This window comes from Stomoxys calcitrans, chromosome 3 (assembly GCF_963082655.1).
Source record: "Stomoxys calcitrans chromosome 3, idStoCalc2.1, whole genome shotgun sequence".
NCBI classification, from domain to species: Eukaryota; Metazoa; Arthropoda; class Insecta; order Diptera; family Muscidae; genus Stomoxys; species Stomoxys calcitrans.
In genome coordinates this window covers 149505023-149519889 of record NC_081554.1, presented here as the reverse complement: position 1 = coordinate 149519889, position 14867 = coordinate 149505023, and the positions used below count along the sequence as shown (strand labels likewise).

The 14867-nt window shown below is 37.3% G+C and overlaps 1 protein-coding gene across 1 annotated transcript in view; it reads right to left on the bottom strand.

Annotated features, from left to right (window-relative positions):
- Window positions 1-2792: 2792 nt before the first annotated feature.
- LOC106085355 (LIM/homeobox protein Lhx4) overlaps window positions 2793-14867 on the bottom strand; it is a 351283-nt gene continuing 339208 nt past the window's right edge. The window contains exons 2-7 of the mRNA XM_059364908.1: window positions 12983-13157; window positions 11828-12030; window positions 11551-11743; window positions 8103-8254; window positions 7840-8031; window positions 2793-7623 (exon numbers count right to left, since the gene is read on the bottom strand). Of these exons, the coding sequence (XP_059220891.1) occupies window positions 7418-7623; window positions 7840-8031; window positions 8103-8254; window positions 11551-11743; window positions 11828-12030; window positions 12983-13157 (1121 nt within the window). The 3' untranslated portion in view covers window positions 2793-7417. The remainder of the gene's footprint in view (window positions 7624-7839; window positions 8032-8102; window positions 8255-11550; window positions 11744-11827; window positions 12031-12982; window positions 13158-14867) is intronic.

Genomic DNA, 14867 nt, shown 5'->3' with positions numbered 1-14867 from the left:
TTATGGCTTAATCGGTCTATAGCCTGATATAGCGCCCGTATAAATCGATCTCTCTATTTTACTTCTTGAGCCCCCAAAGGGCGCAATTCCTATTCGAATTGGCTGACATTTTACACAGGTCTCCAACATATAATATAATTGTGGTCCCGGACCATATCTTGATATCGCTCTAATAGCAGAGCAAATCTTTCTTTTATCCTTTTTTGCCTAAGAAGCGATGCTGGGAAAAGAACTCGACAAATGCGATCCATGGTGGAGGGTATATAAGATTCGGCCCGGCCGAACTTAGTGCGCTTCTATTTGTTATATATAAGATTCGTTAAGCAGCTCACCCTTTTCGTTGACATCCGAACTCCCCCATATCTGGTGATGTGCATTAGCATCACTTCCTACAATCAGGCTATTTTTCCCTCCAGGATCTATTTAGGTCACATCGATTATTTTTGTTTAATTTTGCAAAAAAAAAGAAAATAATTTTTCCGATAGTATCCATTGGGAAAATATCAATCGATATTTAGTCAAAAATTAAATATCGATAGTATCGATAGTGTCATCGATATTTTGCCAGCTCCTGTATCTATGCAAAATTTCATGTGGATAGGCTGATTAATTTTGACGGTATTGTGATTTCGGCTGCCTTTTGAATGGAGGGATTTGTAGGTCGATGATAAATATTTGTAGGGTCGAAGATAAATATTTGTAGGGTCGAAGATAAATATTTCGAGGTGTTACAAACTAAATATCAATATTTGGGGAAAAATGCACATTGAACACGAATCTGAAGTCCTTTTCTGTGGCAAAGGCCTCTGGAACCTTGGATCTTGACTTCTTAAGCTATTGTGTCATTCTAAGTAAGGACAAACAGCTCTGTTAAATAACCTCTTCAATATATTGACAAGCTGAAGTTTTTCTGTTGCTGTCATTACGTTTAACCTCTACTTACACACATACATAAAAGGTGATTTTTATACCCTACACCATATGATGGGGGTATATTAATTTCGTCATTCTGTTTGTAACACCTCGAAATATATGTCTGAGACCCCACAAATTATATATATTCTTGATCGTCATGTCATTTGAAGCCGTCCTTCTGTCTGTCTGTCAAAAGCACGCTAACTTTCGAAGGAGTAAAGCTAGCTTCTTGAAATTTTGCACAAATGCCTTTTATTAGTGTAGGTCGATTTGGATTGTAAATATTGTAATGTTTTGATATAGCTGCCATATAATACGATCTTGGGTCTTGACTTCTTGAGCGTCTAGAGGGCGCAATTCTTATCCGATTTGACTGAAATTTTGCACGTGGTGTTTTGGTATCACTTCCAATAACTGTGCTTAGTATGATTCAAATCGGTTCAAAATTTGGTATAGCTGTTTTATAAACTGATCGTGAATCTTGACTTCTTAAGCTAATAGAGCGCGCAATTCTCATCCGATTTGGCTGAAATTTCGCATGAGGTGTTTTGTTATGACTTCCAATAACTGTGCAAAGTATGGCACTAATGGGTACATAACCTGATATAGCTGCCATATAAATTGATCTTGACCGGGATCTTGACTTCTTGATCATCTAGAGTGCGAAATTCTCATCCGATTTGGAAGAAATTCTGTACAATGGCTTCTCTCATGACCTTCAACATACGTGTATAATATGGTCTGAATCGATCAATAGCTTGACACAGCTCCCATATAAACCGATCTCCCGAGTTTGCTTCTTAAGCCCTTACAAGGAGCAATTTTTATCCGAATGAACTGAAATATTACACAATGACTTCTACAATGTTCAGCATTCATTTATGGTCCAAATCGGACTATAACTTGATGTAGCCCTTGTTGCATAATAGTTCTTATTCAATATTCTTTGTTTGCCTAAAAATATATATTGCGCATAGAACTCGACAAATGTGATCCATGGTAGAGGGTATGTAAGATTCGGCCCGGCCGAATCTTTTTAGCTTTTATCTTTTTGGCAACGCACTGTCGTGTTTTGTTTCACTATCAAACATCGTCAGCAGAATTGTAGATTTTGAGAGTGAAAATCAGCCAGAAGCATTCCTAGAGCTACCAATGCATCCAGAATAAGTCACAGTTTGGTACGGTTTATGGGCTGATGGCATCATTGGACCGTACTTCTTCAAAGATGATGCGAATCGTAACGTAACTATGAATGGTGATGATATCCAACTTTATTCGCCCATAATGCAAGAGCTAAACTTGCACGACATGTGGTTTCAACAAGGCGGTGCCAAATGCCACATAGCACGTGTAACAATGCACTTATTGAGAGGCGAGTTAGGGAAACAATTTATTTCGCGTTCGGGACTGCTCAATTGGCTGCCTAGATCGTGCGATGTAATCCCTTTGCACTTTTTTGTGGGGCTATGTTAAATATCATGTCTATACAGGCAAGAAAGTTTAAATTGACGCATTGGAAGACAACACTGAAGCATTTATTCGTGAGATACCAGCCGAAATGTTGGAAAGAGTATGACAAAATTGAACTAAGCGGATCGACCATTTAAGGCGCAGCCACGGTCAATGTTTGGATGAAATAATCTTTAAATATTAAATTATATGGACCGAACTTTCGATTCAAATAAAGATTTCATGCATTTTTCTGAATTTTATGTGTTTTTTTTTTTGGAAAACTGTCTATAGCTCTTAAAAATCACTTTTTAGTTCAGACATTCGCATTAGACATCATGCTTCCAAATCCAATAAAATTCGTTTCCCATATTTTTTTAACAATTTTTTCATTTTTATTCATGTTTTTATTTGTATTTTTTGTCATTATGATTTTTAGCTTTCAAATAGTTCATATTTGTAATGATTTATTTTTTGTGATTTTCATTTGTTTTTCTTTAATATCTATTACGTACTTACAAGATATATAAACAAGACAATAATCACGGTTTTTGTTTTTCTTGTTTCGGTTGTTGTTGTTGTTGTTGATGGCATAATGTGACTCAATGGTTTTTTTTTGTTTTTTTTTTGAAAATTACCTTTTTTGATGCTTTCCTTTATTGAGTTGCTATTACTCTTTTCTTTTTTAATTATTTTTTTCTAGTTTGTATAAAGCGGTTATATGTTTTTGTTTGTATGTAGTTTGTTTTATTTTATTTTTTTATTTAAAGTGTGAATGGTTTTTTTTTTAATTCATCTTTTTAGGTATTGTGTTTTATAGTTATTTTTTATTATTATTAGTTACATATAATAATAAATAACTCTCTAAATATATGTTATATAGCATTTTCTAAATCTTAAGTTAATTAAATTTAGAAAAAAATATTTAATACAAATTTACACAAATTTACATTATATACACACATAGTTGGAATGTTTTTATTGTGAGAAGACTACAATAAAATAAAACATAAAAAAATATTTATATCAAAACAAAAAAGATTTATAACAAAAAAAAAAAATATTTATAAAAAAATTCATGGCTTCACAAAACTCTTCTATGTATTTCTATACGGGGAAACTAAATGTTTTGTATAAAAAAATTATTTTAGTCGGTTTATTCCGACTTTTAAAACCTTTACCCTTTTGGTTAGTAGAACATTTAGAATGATACATTTTCGTCTAAATGGCTAAATGTTTTTTTTTTTTTATAAGAATAGCATTAATAGCAAGGTCAAAATGATAAAATACATCTTAAGTTGCAAATTGTTAATAAGCTGCCGAATAATTTAGTTTCGTTCTCAGCTGTTTTTATCGAATCCCCTTACATTGTGATTGCATCTAGAATCATCACAAGTTAATTTTGTAACCGAATATTCTGCACAATACCTTAAATAATTTGGTATAGCCCTTATTTTGACCGCAATCCCTTTTACCGAGCATTTTTAGATTACTTAGGAGCTTTACAACTCACAAAGGCAACGGTTTAAATTAAAGATCAAGAGGCTACGCATACTGAACTGACAAAACGAAGGATTTTACTGAGAAAGAAAGCTGTTCTACAGGTAGTCGTAGAAAATCCGCTTGGGATGGGCGTTGACCAAGTGCCATGACAAGTTTGGTTTAGCTTGATTGGGTAGTGTTGTGTATAGGTGCGTCGAAGGTTAGTTTGACTTATTGTGATACTCCAGCTAGAAAAAGAGTGTAGGTGACATAGTTAAAGGGCTTAAGTCGGAAATAGGAACCAGAGGTGAGATAGAAATTAAAAGAAGAGCGCCGGAGCACCGGTTGAAAAGTGTCAAACGTGAGCATGCCAACTACTGGTCTTCCGCGTACAACTGGGTTCATGCCAACTACTGGTCTGCGGTACACCCCCTAAGTTGGAAAGCTTGTGTTCCTGTGTAGGTCTACACAGTAAGTTCTTGACCGTTTTTTACTCATTCCCATCCAAACACCTCTACTAATGGCAATTATGCGATGACGACTGTAGCTGTACATGTTCTCCTTCAGCAGGCTGAGCTCTCTAAGTCTCACCACAACTTTGTATATTCAGAACATGGACTTCAATGTGCTGCATATTCTGCATCACGTTTAAACTTGTCTGAGGTTAAGACCTAAATTCAGAGCTGTCTTTTGATTTTGTTAACTCCCAGGTACGAGTTCTTCCAATTACAGTCTTCTTATATGTCAGTGCCCCATTTGTCAACACTAAGAAGTTTTGCAAAAGAAATCATGGGTCTAAAATCAAAATGGAGCTTTCGGATTCTATGGACAAAATCACTCAAACAATAAAAGTTTATTGTTTGAAATCCTAAAGATCGATATTGATTTGAATGATTTCAGGCCAAAGTTTTCTTAGACAAATCCTCTTAGAATTTGTCTTAAAAATCTGCTGAAATCAATTGAATTGAGTTGAAACTTTGCACAGATTCTTTTTTTGTCCATAAGCAGGTAAAGTTCGAAGATGGGCTTTATCGGACTATATCTTGATATAGCCCCCATATAGACCGATCCGCCGACTTAGGGTTTTAGGCACAGACCTGTCCACATTTGGATATAGCTGTCATATAGACCGATCTCTCGATTTAAGGTTTTGGGCTCATAAAAGGCGCATTTATTGTCCGATATCGGCCAAATTTCGGACAGTGAGTTGTGTAAGGCCCTTCAACATTCTTCTTCACCTTGGCTCAGATCGGTCTAGATTTGGATATAGCTGCCATTTAGACCGATATCTCGATTTAAGGTTTTGGGCCCATAAAAGGCGCATTTATTGTCCGATGTCGCCGAAAATTGGGACAGTGAGTTGTGTTAGATCCCTCGACATCTTCCTGCAATATGATCTAGATCGGCTCAGATTTCAATATAGCTGCATATAGGCCACCGTAGCGCAGAGGTTAGCATGTCCGCCTATGACGCTGAACGCCTGGTTCGAATCCTGGCGAGATCATCAGAAAAAATTGTCAGCGGTGGTTTTCCCCTCCTAATGCTGGCGACATTTGTGAGGAACTATGCCATGTAAAACTTCTCTCCAAAGAGGTGTCGCACTGCGGCTCGCCGTTCGGACTCGGCTATAAAAAGGAGGTCCCTTATCATTGAGCTTTAACTTGAATCGGACTGCACTCATTGATTTTGAGTGCAGACCATATTTCGGTAAAGCTAACGTTTCTAGCTGAAGTAGGATTTAGTACAGTCTGCAAGCATTCTAAGCGGCAGGAATGTAGAACATCTCTGTAGACAAGCCGAAAGTGTCTTGGATATGGCATACGACAAAGTAAAATTTAGGAGACTGAATATAAAAATGTTAAGCGGACTATGGAGCATGCCAATTAAATGCCAAAGTTCATAACATTGCAGAATGAGCGATGCACAGTGGGATAGAATATAATCAGTAAGGAAAGGCAAAAGTCAGGCTGTGCCGACTGTATAATACCCTATACCTATCTTATAAGTACAAAGTGTGAGCCATATCTAGTCCTGAACGAATTTTGATGGACCTGGGCGGATGTTTTTATTGAAAAATCCGTATCAAATTTCGAGCCAATATGTTCCAAGCTGTAATAACCACGGTTGACAAATGACAACATTATTGGCAATTACACAAAATCTGACAAACATATGTATGGGATCTGACCCGATTTCGACCAAACTTATGTCCAATAAATGCGCTTGCTCAGGGAATGAAAATCGGGCAATATACCTATATGGCAGCTATATTTAAATCGATCGGAATCGATTTCTATGAAACTCACAAGTAATGTCAAGAGTCAATCGACTCCTGCAAGAGACCCCTGCCAAATTTCGATAGAATCGGTTAACAAATCGGTTTATAGCTATATTATTCCAAATCGGACGAACATATATATGGGAGCTATATCCAAAATTAAACCTATTTTTTCCAATTTTAATAGGCTTCGTCTCTATGCCAAAAAAATGTAAGTTCCAAATTTGAAGACGATCGGATGAAAGTTGCAACCTGTAGTTTGTGCACAAATTAACATGGACAGACTGACATAGGTAAATCGTATCAGAAAGTGATTCCGAAGCTTTAATCCTGACACTCTTGTCAACCTAACCTAATCCAGTGTAACCAAATAGATACCATAAATGATATTTGATGGATTAGAAATTCTTAGCAATGACCTATACAAAAGCCGAGGTTAAGTTAGCGCATTTCCCTAAAAGCTCTTCACTGACCTTTTTTTTTAGATATAGTCATAGTACTGTAAAGGCTTAAACAGAATAAGCTCGTTGACAACCATCGCGTTGAAAAATGCAGCTCTACAAAAAAATATCAAAAATTCAACTCGCAAAAGTTAAACAATTTTTTAACCTAAATTAATTAAAACACTACTTCACGTGTGACAGCACAGAATGGCGCTCGCTTTCATGGATCAAAGTTGACAATTTTTTACTTTTACGCGTTGCTTTTGTGTGATTTGTGTGCAGTGTTGCATTTTTAAAACGCGACGCTCAAAAACCAACCTCAACGCGCTCATTCTGTTTCGGCCTTAACTCCTGCACTATTCAGCGCGGACGAACATGATGTTTCCAAAAGGATTCGGGTTGTTTTTGTTTTTTGTTAATATATCTCAAGAATAACAAACATTTGAGCAAAATCTTAGAAGGGGATGTTTGCTTTCTAAAGAAATTCTATCTTTCTCATATAAATAACAATTTCATCTTAAAGAGAAAAAGCTGGAAAGAACATAAAACATTAAACAAAATTATCAAAGAAACAAGGGAACAAATTCTAAGATTATATCCAAACAATAGCTAAACTGATTGCAAACTTTTGTGATTTGGATCACTTTTCTTTAGCATTTTCAAAATGTTATGAATTTTGCTCGGCTTTTTGCAATGAAGCAGCAGGTAATGAATGAACTTCGCCCTCGTCCGCTTCCATGGGGGCCAAAGCTTCTAGAGATTGATGTTGCTGCTGTTGCTGGTTATGATGATGTTGCAGCAACAAGTTGCGTGATTGCATTTGAAAATATCTAAAGAGAATGTTTGAGTATCAGTAATGTACACCGCCTGGTGTTGCCGAATTTGGATTAGAGGTTGTGGTATTCCCCGCATCGCCCAGCCATGAATCAGGGCTGGGAGGGAAGTCGGGAAAACCTTGCTCGGGACTAGAGTCGTTGCTTAGATCGGAAACAGCACTGCCAGCATGTAAGCGGGATTGTGATTTAGCGCCATGCAGATTCGATGTGGAATTATGATCTGCAAAAAAATGATAGAAAATAAATCCATATTTTTAAAATATATAATTTTATGTGAAGTTGTCTCCCCAAAGCTGGTAAGTTCGGCACTCATAGTATAGTAAATCTCAGCTTTTTCGTGGTTAGTCATCACCTGCTTGAGATTTTCAAGCTAAGTGATTCCCTCTCAAGAAAAATGCTTTGAAGCGCTTTGTGTTTTTCTTCTGATCTTTCTTACCTATATTTGTATAAACGATATTGTCGGGATATGAACCAAACGAATGATTTTGCCCCACCGGTGGCGGTGAACGACTAGATGGATACTGTGAAGGACTCGAACTACCGTGCAGATATGAGCCACGCAGCGAATGTGGTGAGGCTCCCTCATCTAAACCCAAATTGACGGTACTATAACTGTCGTTACTAAGGTCTGGAAATAGAAAAAAAGTTATTGTTATACGAAAATATTCCAACATGATTAAAAGAAATAAACTGACTTACCATGATGACTAAAACTATCATAATCGACTTTAAGATCATCTTTGTCTAGGAATTTTTCAGTTCTTGGCGAACAATTGCCCTTCATTGAGCGGAAATATTGACTCCATCGTGTTCGGCCAGCATCCTTTTTCAGACGTTTCTCTTTCGCTCTTCTGGAAATGGAAAAAAGAAAAAAATTTTTAATTAACAAAATTGCAAAAATCAAAATTTAATTGTGCCTCCCCTTAAGGAGTTAACCCCATACATAAAAGCACAATGGTACAAATTATGACTTGTAGCTGTTGTTTTCTTGTATTTATTTCACTAAATGCTGCCATTCGTAATCCGAATGTTCCTAATTACTTAGTATAACATCTAATTACCACCGTAGGGCAGAGGTTAATTAGCATGTCCGCCTATGACCCTGAACGCCTGGGTTCGAATCCTGGCGAGAACATCAATAATTTTTTTTCAGCGGTGGTTATCCCCTCCTAATGTGAGGTACTATGCCATATGAAAACTTCTCCCCAACGAGGTGTCACACTGCGGCACGCCGTACGTACGCCGTACTATAAAAAGGAGGCACTCATTGACATGTGAGAGTTTTCCCCTATTTCTCAATGCAGTGTTCTTGGGCAAATTTGCATTTGCAAAATCTAATTATGACCTTAAACGAAGACGTAAGGTGTCTTTATTTTGCATTTTATCCGAGGTATTTCAGACATCGGTAGACCGATTTATACGAATTTTTCTTAGTACCTTAATAGGAGGTTACGTTAAATTGGGCTATAGTTGCAATTTGAAATCCGACTTAATTATAAAAATTTAATCATTCATGGCACGACTGTGACAGACCAAAGTCTCTTATGGGAATCGAACCCACGATCCCCGTACGTGTAATCCGAGATAGCTACCAACTCGGCTACCTTAATAGTAAACGTACAAAAAATACAAATAAGATATTTAACTTAGGGTTCAAGTGCCTATGGAGAACGCCCCTTCCCAGAACCCTCCACATTGCCATGCAATTTCGACTAAGTTTCGGCGGAAAAAGCATGTTACTAATAACGAAAAGCATCGTAGATCGTGCAAATGCTCTAAAACTTATCTCAGATATCTTAGGATATATCCGCTGCACTTTGTATTTATAGATTTTAAAAGTAGAAACGCAATAAGCTCACCTGAGCTGAAGAAAAGATACGCACCACCGTTAATCTTCTTTGAACTTTAGACTGGAGCTACGTCAGATACTGTTCAATTCGTACAGTATCTGCTTGACCATCTCCAATTTCTAAAAATTTGCCCATGAAGTTTTCATTAAGGAACAGGTATGACGACACCTGTTTTTTTTTACAAGGCATAGCAACTCACCAACGTCGCAAGCATTAGAAGACGTAATCGCCTCCGAAAACTTTTCTGATGTTCTCGAAAGGTTTGGAACCCAGGCCTTCAGCGTCATAGGCGGCCATGCTAATCTCTGCGCTGTAGCGGCCTCCCATTCCTCATCTGCAATACCTCATTATCCCCACAAACCTTAAAAAAATGTCCATTTACTTGCGTGCAGTGCGACATCTGCGATCTTTTACTACAGTAGCAAGTAATCGTTTCTATCAAGGTGTAGCTTCTGGCCTAGAACCAGGATAAAGGATGTCTTTCCTCTCCAGAAATTGGGTCACATTAAACGATAATTTTCATGCAACCAAAATATTTCCCCTTTGATCCAGAGATGATTTTTCAACTTACAACAAGCCTTGGCCTCACAATTCCCGAGGCCGGAGCCTTAAGAGGCGCTTAAAAGTCTCATAGATTGTGATTGACGGTGTAAGCAACTGAATAGAAATCGTGTTCTCAGCCCACATGATCGTGAAGACCTCTACGTGATAAACGTTACAACCCTCAAGCAGTACATATGACTCATTAATTCCATAGTACTCAATAAGGACTATCCGCTAAAATCCAACCGTGCATATCGAGGGACCTGAAAAGGGGCAACATCGATATCTTCAAAACTCAAACTCCATGTCGGAAACGAAGAACGTCCTATCTGAAACGTAACCCACCGTGCCTGTAGTCTCGAGTTGACAAGTTTCCGAACTTCTATAGGCCTTCGACTCTCAACGCTGACTCGGTGAACTGTTCCCCGTTTCTGTGGTAAGCAGAGCAGAGGTGCAATGAACCCTTTCGGCATTCTGGAAACTCTCTCTAACCAAAACCCGATGCCAGACTACACTCCCATTGGAAATAAATCCTCTAGCCAGCGCACTGTACATTAGGTTTAAGTGGCACTCTGCCATTAGACTCACTTAGACGTTGTGGTCCATTGTGATACCACACACAAGAACAGGTGAAGGAAGATACCTTTCAGTTTCAGTACCGTTGTACCACTTCACATACATTTTACCCCAACCAGCTCTTGCCTATCGCATTCCGACAGAAATAATTCAATCTCTATTGGTTCTCATCTCGTATTTCCTTTTCCAATCCAAATTCTTACTCTCTAAGACGTAAGAAATCTTTGTCGCTGCGTGCTTAACGTTCAGATGCAAAAGCTTCAGACTTAGTATGGTATTGTGCGCATCCCTTGGTGCATTGTTGCTCGCACCTTAAATCCGCATTGGGTGATAAATGCTCTTGCAAAGGCCAAGAAATGCAAATCCGGAGATACATTTATATGACAGATTTATCTATATCTGATCCGATTTCCATTAAATACAACAGCAATGCAGGGAGTAATAATGGAATTATTATTATTGCAATATTAGTCCAAATCTGGCGAAAATTTACATGGAGCTATATGTGAATTTGAACCGATTTCTTCCAACTTCAATGGTCTATATCTATAGGCCAGATCTAAACCGATTTCTTCCAGTTTTAATAGGCTTCGTTCCTAGGACAAATTAGGTGCCTTTGCCAAATTTGAAGATGATCGGATGAAAATTGCAACCTGTACTTTGTACACAAATTAATATGGACAGACGGACATAGCTAAATCGAATCAGAAATTGATTCTGAGTCGATCCGTGTACTATATCACTGTATAAATTTGTCTTCCTTCTGGGTTTTACAAACAAATGCAGATGCAAATTGCAAATTAGCCCATGAACATTCCATTAAGGAATAGGGGCAAACTTCTCACATAACAATGATAAGCGACCTCTTCTTTATAGCCGACTCCAAACGGCGTGCCGCAGTGCAACATCTATTTGGGGAGAAGTTTTTATATGGCTTCTATGCATGGCACAGTACCTCACAAATGTCGCTAGCATTAGGGGGGGAAAACCACCGCTGAAAATTGTTTCTGATGTTCTCGCCAAGATAAGAACCCAGATGTTCAGCGGACATGCTAACGTCTGAGCTACGGTTGCATTAACATACAAATCCACAAAATACAATTTGCACTCTTTGCTTGTTGTTGGTTAGTATTTTCACAATGGCCTTTCGCCACATTCCTTTTCCATCTTCAACTTACCTATTTTGAAACCAGACTTGTACTACTCTCATATCTAAACCCGTATCCTGGGACAGCTGTTCTCGAACATGACGCGCAGGTTTCGGACTATTATTGTAGGCGGTTTTTAGTGTTTCCAATTGTTTTGCAGTTATCGTAGTGCGAGGTCGTTTATTCGGTTGGTCACCATCTAAGGAACCATCCAAATACAAACCTATAAATAATGTCAAATAGAACAATAAATTAATACCATCACTGGGGTGGGCTGGACTCCCATGTCATTTTGTATGGGACTTACCTTTCGCCTTTGCCTCCTCGTAGTCACGCTTACATACTAGCTTTCTATCTTCCATGAGGTAGAATTCATCGCCGGTATTGAGGGTGCGCGAACAGATCGTGCATAGGAAACACTGCAGGTGATAGACATTGTCTTGAGCACGTCGCACGACTTGCGTTGGCGGTATACCCATATCACAAGCGGAACATTTCGTTCCGTAGCGCCTATTAGAAGACCCAAACATTGGGAAAAGACAGAAGATTGGTTATTATTAATTAATTATTTTAACAAGATGGTATTTAAAAACAAATTCGATAATAATTTTTTGTTTTTTATTGTAATATAGTAGGAAATTTATATTCTAAAGATACTGACAACTGTTGATTGTATTCTTCAAGCTGTACTGGGATAGTTTGGTTTATGTGGTATCTTTCTGATATTCTAAGTGGATTGCATTCATCTGACCACTATTTTCAAAAGGAGAGGCGATCTGTTGAAATGTAACTAAATTTTAAATTAGGATTGAGGAATTACATTGAATCCAAGAAAGTCGGGTAATATCAGTATTGCAGAACAAAGTATAATGTTGTAGCAAATAAGACTGTTTACAGAACATCAAAGTTTGATCCAATGATCTACAATGAATTTTTTTTATGGCTTGGCATTGTAAATAAATGGAGACCTGACAAAAAAAGTGATGTGAGAAATGGTGGAACAAAGGTATGGGGTATTGGAAAGTATAAGAAATAGGACATCGGCTGTTCCTATCTATAAGAGTAATGCCAATTTGTCAAGTTAAGGAGTAACAAGCCTTTTTAAGTTTTCCTGGTTAAATTTAAATTTTTGGAAATGATAACTAATGTAAATATGTATGTATTAATTTTTTATGGTTATCTATTGAGGATATAAGGATATATAGCTATTCCTGATATTTTATATATTTTGTAGTCATATGTTTTTATACAAATACGAATGGGATACCTTGTAGTCTGTAGGGTTTATTACATTATAACATGGACTTAATTTGAATTTGTCTTATTTATTTATATTTGAAATCCCATTTTTTGCAACAACTTCTTACCATTAAAACTCCAATTATATTAATCCCCTTTAAATCTTCTACATATCAAACTTTAAGTACTAAAGGCCTTAAAAAATGTGCGGAAATTTACTTACTTAAAAAAATCCTCTTTACAAAACAATTGTCCATTTCTGGCAAAGCATTTATCATTCAACTGGGCATGACATTCACTACACTGCAAACACTTCGCATGCCACGTCCTTTCCAGCACCTTCAAAATAAATCGATCCAATATCAGTTCATGACAGCCTCCACATTTTGGTATCGTGGCTGTAAATAAATGATGAGAGAGATATGTAGATAAAAGTGAACAAAAGGGACTCACATAGAATAGCAGAGGGCGGGGGTTAAAAAGGAACAGAAGGTCATTGGTAGGGAAATAATTGGGAGGAGATATAAAAAGAAACATGAAATTGATAAATGGATAAATAGAACTGAAAAAGAGGCAAAAATACACGAGAATCCCAAAAAAGTTAAAGTACATAAGTCTAAGACAGAGGCAATTTGTAAAAGTATATCAAATATATAGATTTTTATAGCAAAAGGATATACGTATACACATGGGCGTGTGAACAGGGGTTGATGAAAATTAGGTAAAACTAGCCGATGGGTTTCCAACTGAACTATTTAAGGGCGGAGGCGACACGCTGTTAACGCGTATGCATCAGGTCGTTTGCGTGATCTGAAGAACGCATAATCGATGATTGGAATCTCAGCATACTTTGTCCCTTACACAAGAATGTGCTAACTGTGTAGGAAAAAGTCTTCTTCACCTCGCATACAAGATATTTTCAATCATATTATGCTAAAGATTAAAATCTAAAGTCAAGTAGATAATTGGGCGGCTTCAGGTCTGGTAAATCCACCATACACCATACATTAACTCTGCTCCAAATCTTGGAAAAGAACCGAGAAGGTCAGGTCAACACTTAACATCTCTTCGTTAACTACAAATCCGCTTTCGACAGCCCTATACGCTGGAAGGTATTTCAAGCCATGTCTGAGTTTCGCATCATTGCAAGGTAAATAAGACTATGCAGGACGGGGCTTTCTAATGCACGTTCCTCTGGAAGAATAGGAAAGAATCTGTCTAAACCATTCAATACCAAGCGAGGTTTAAGACAGGGAGACAGCTTATCGTGTAATCTCTTTAATAACTTGCTGGAGAAAATTACAACAGATGCAGATTTGAAAACACATGCTAATCGCCTATGCCGACAACATTGATATCACGGGTCGGACATCTTAAGTAGTAACTGCAGCCTTTGAAAGAACCGAAGGAGAATCAGTGAAATGGAGATAAGACAAAATGGATGATATCGGCACCGCCATAACCGATACGAATGACACCAGTTTTATAATAAAGCTAAGAATAACAGATGCTAGTTTATATAAAGCAAGCAGGTTAGAAACAAGATTAACTCTCTACATACGAAGATTACACGACACAAGACACCCGTATTGTCATTTGGTTTCGAGGTATGCCTACTTGTGAAATCAGATGAGGCTGGGATTGTTAGCATTGATCGACGTCCTTTGCATATTTAAATGTAACTAAATACAACGGTTGGTTTGGCTAGGGCATATTGTTAGAATAAATGAAGATGTCTCATCGAAGAAATCTTTCAAAGGCGAGCACTATGGTACACGCCACCCGGGATGACCAAAAATCCGATGGACAGATCAAGAAAGACATTCCGAAACTTGATGTTAGAGTTTTTGGAAGGAGCGCAGAAGGTCGAGGCGCTTGGAACGCTATTTTAAGTTCGGCTAATGGGACAAATGTTCTATCATAGCCAATTAAAGTAAAATAATCTTTAATTGCCTCAGAAATTTAAGTCTAAATGTTTCAATGATAATTAAATTTGATTTTTTTTTTCAAAATCATATATACAGAATTGTTAAAAAAAAATTGCCAAAATTTTCTTTAAAAATTTATAGCTTAAAAACTTTTTTTTAGAATCAAATTTAAGTAAATTT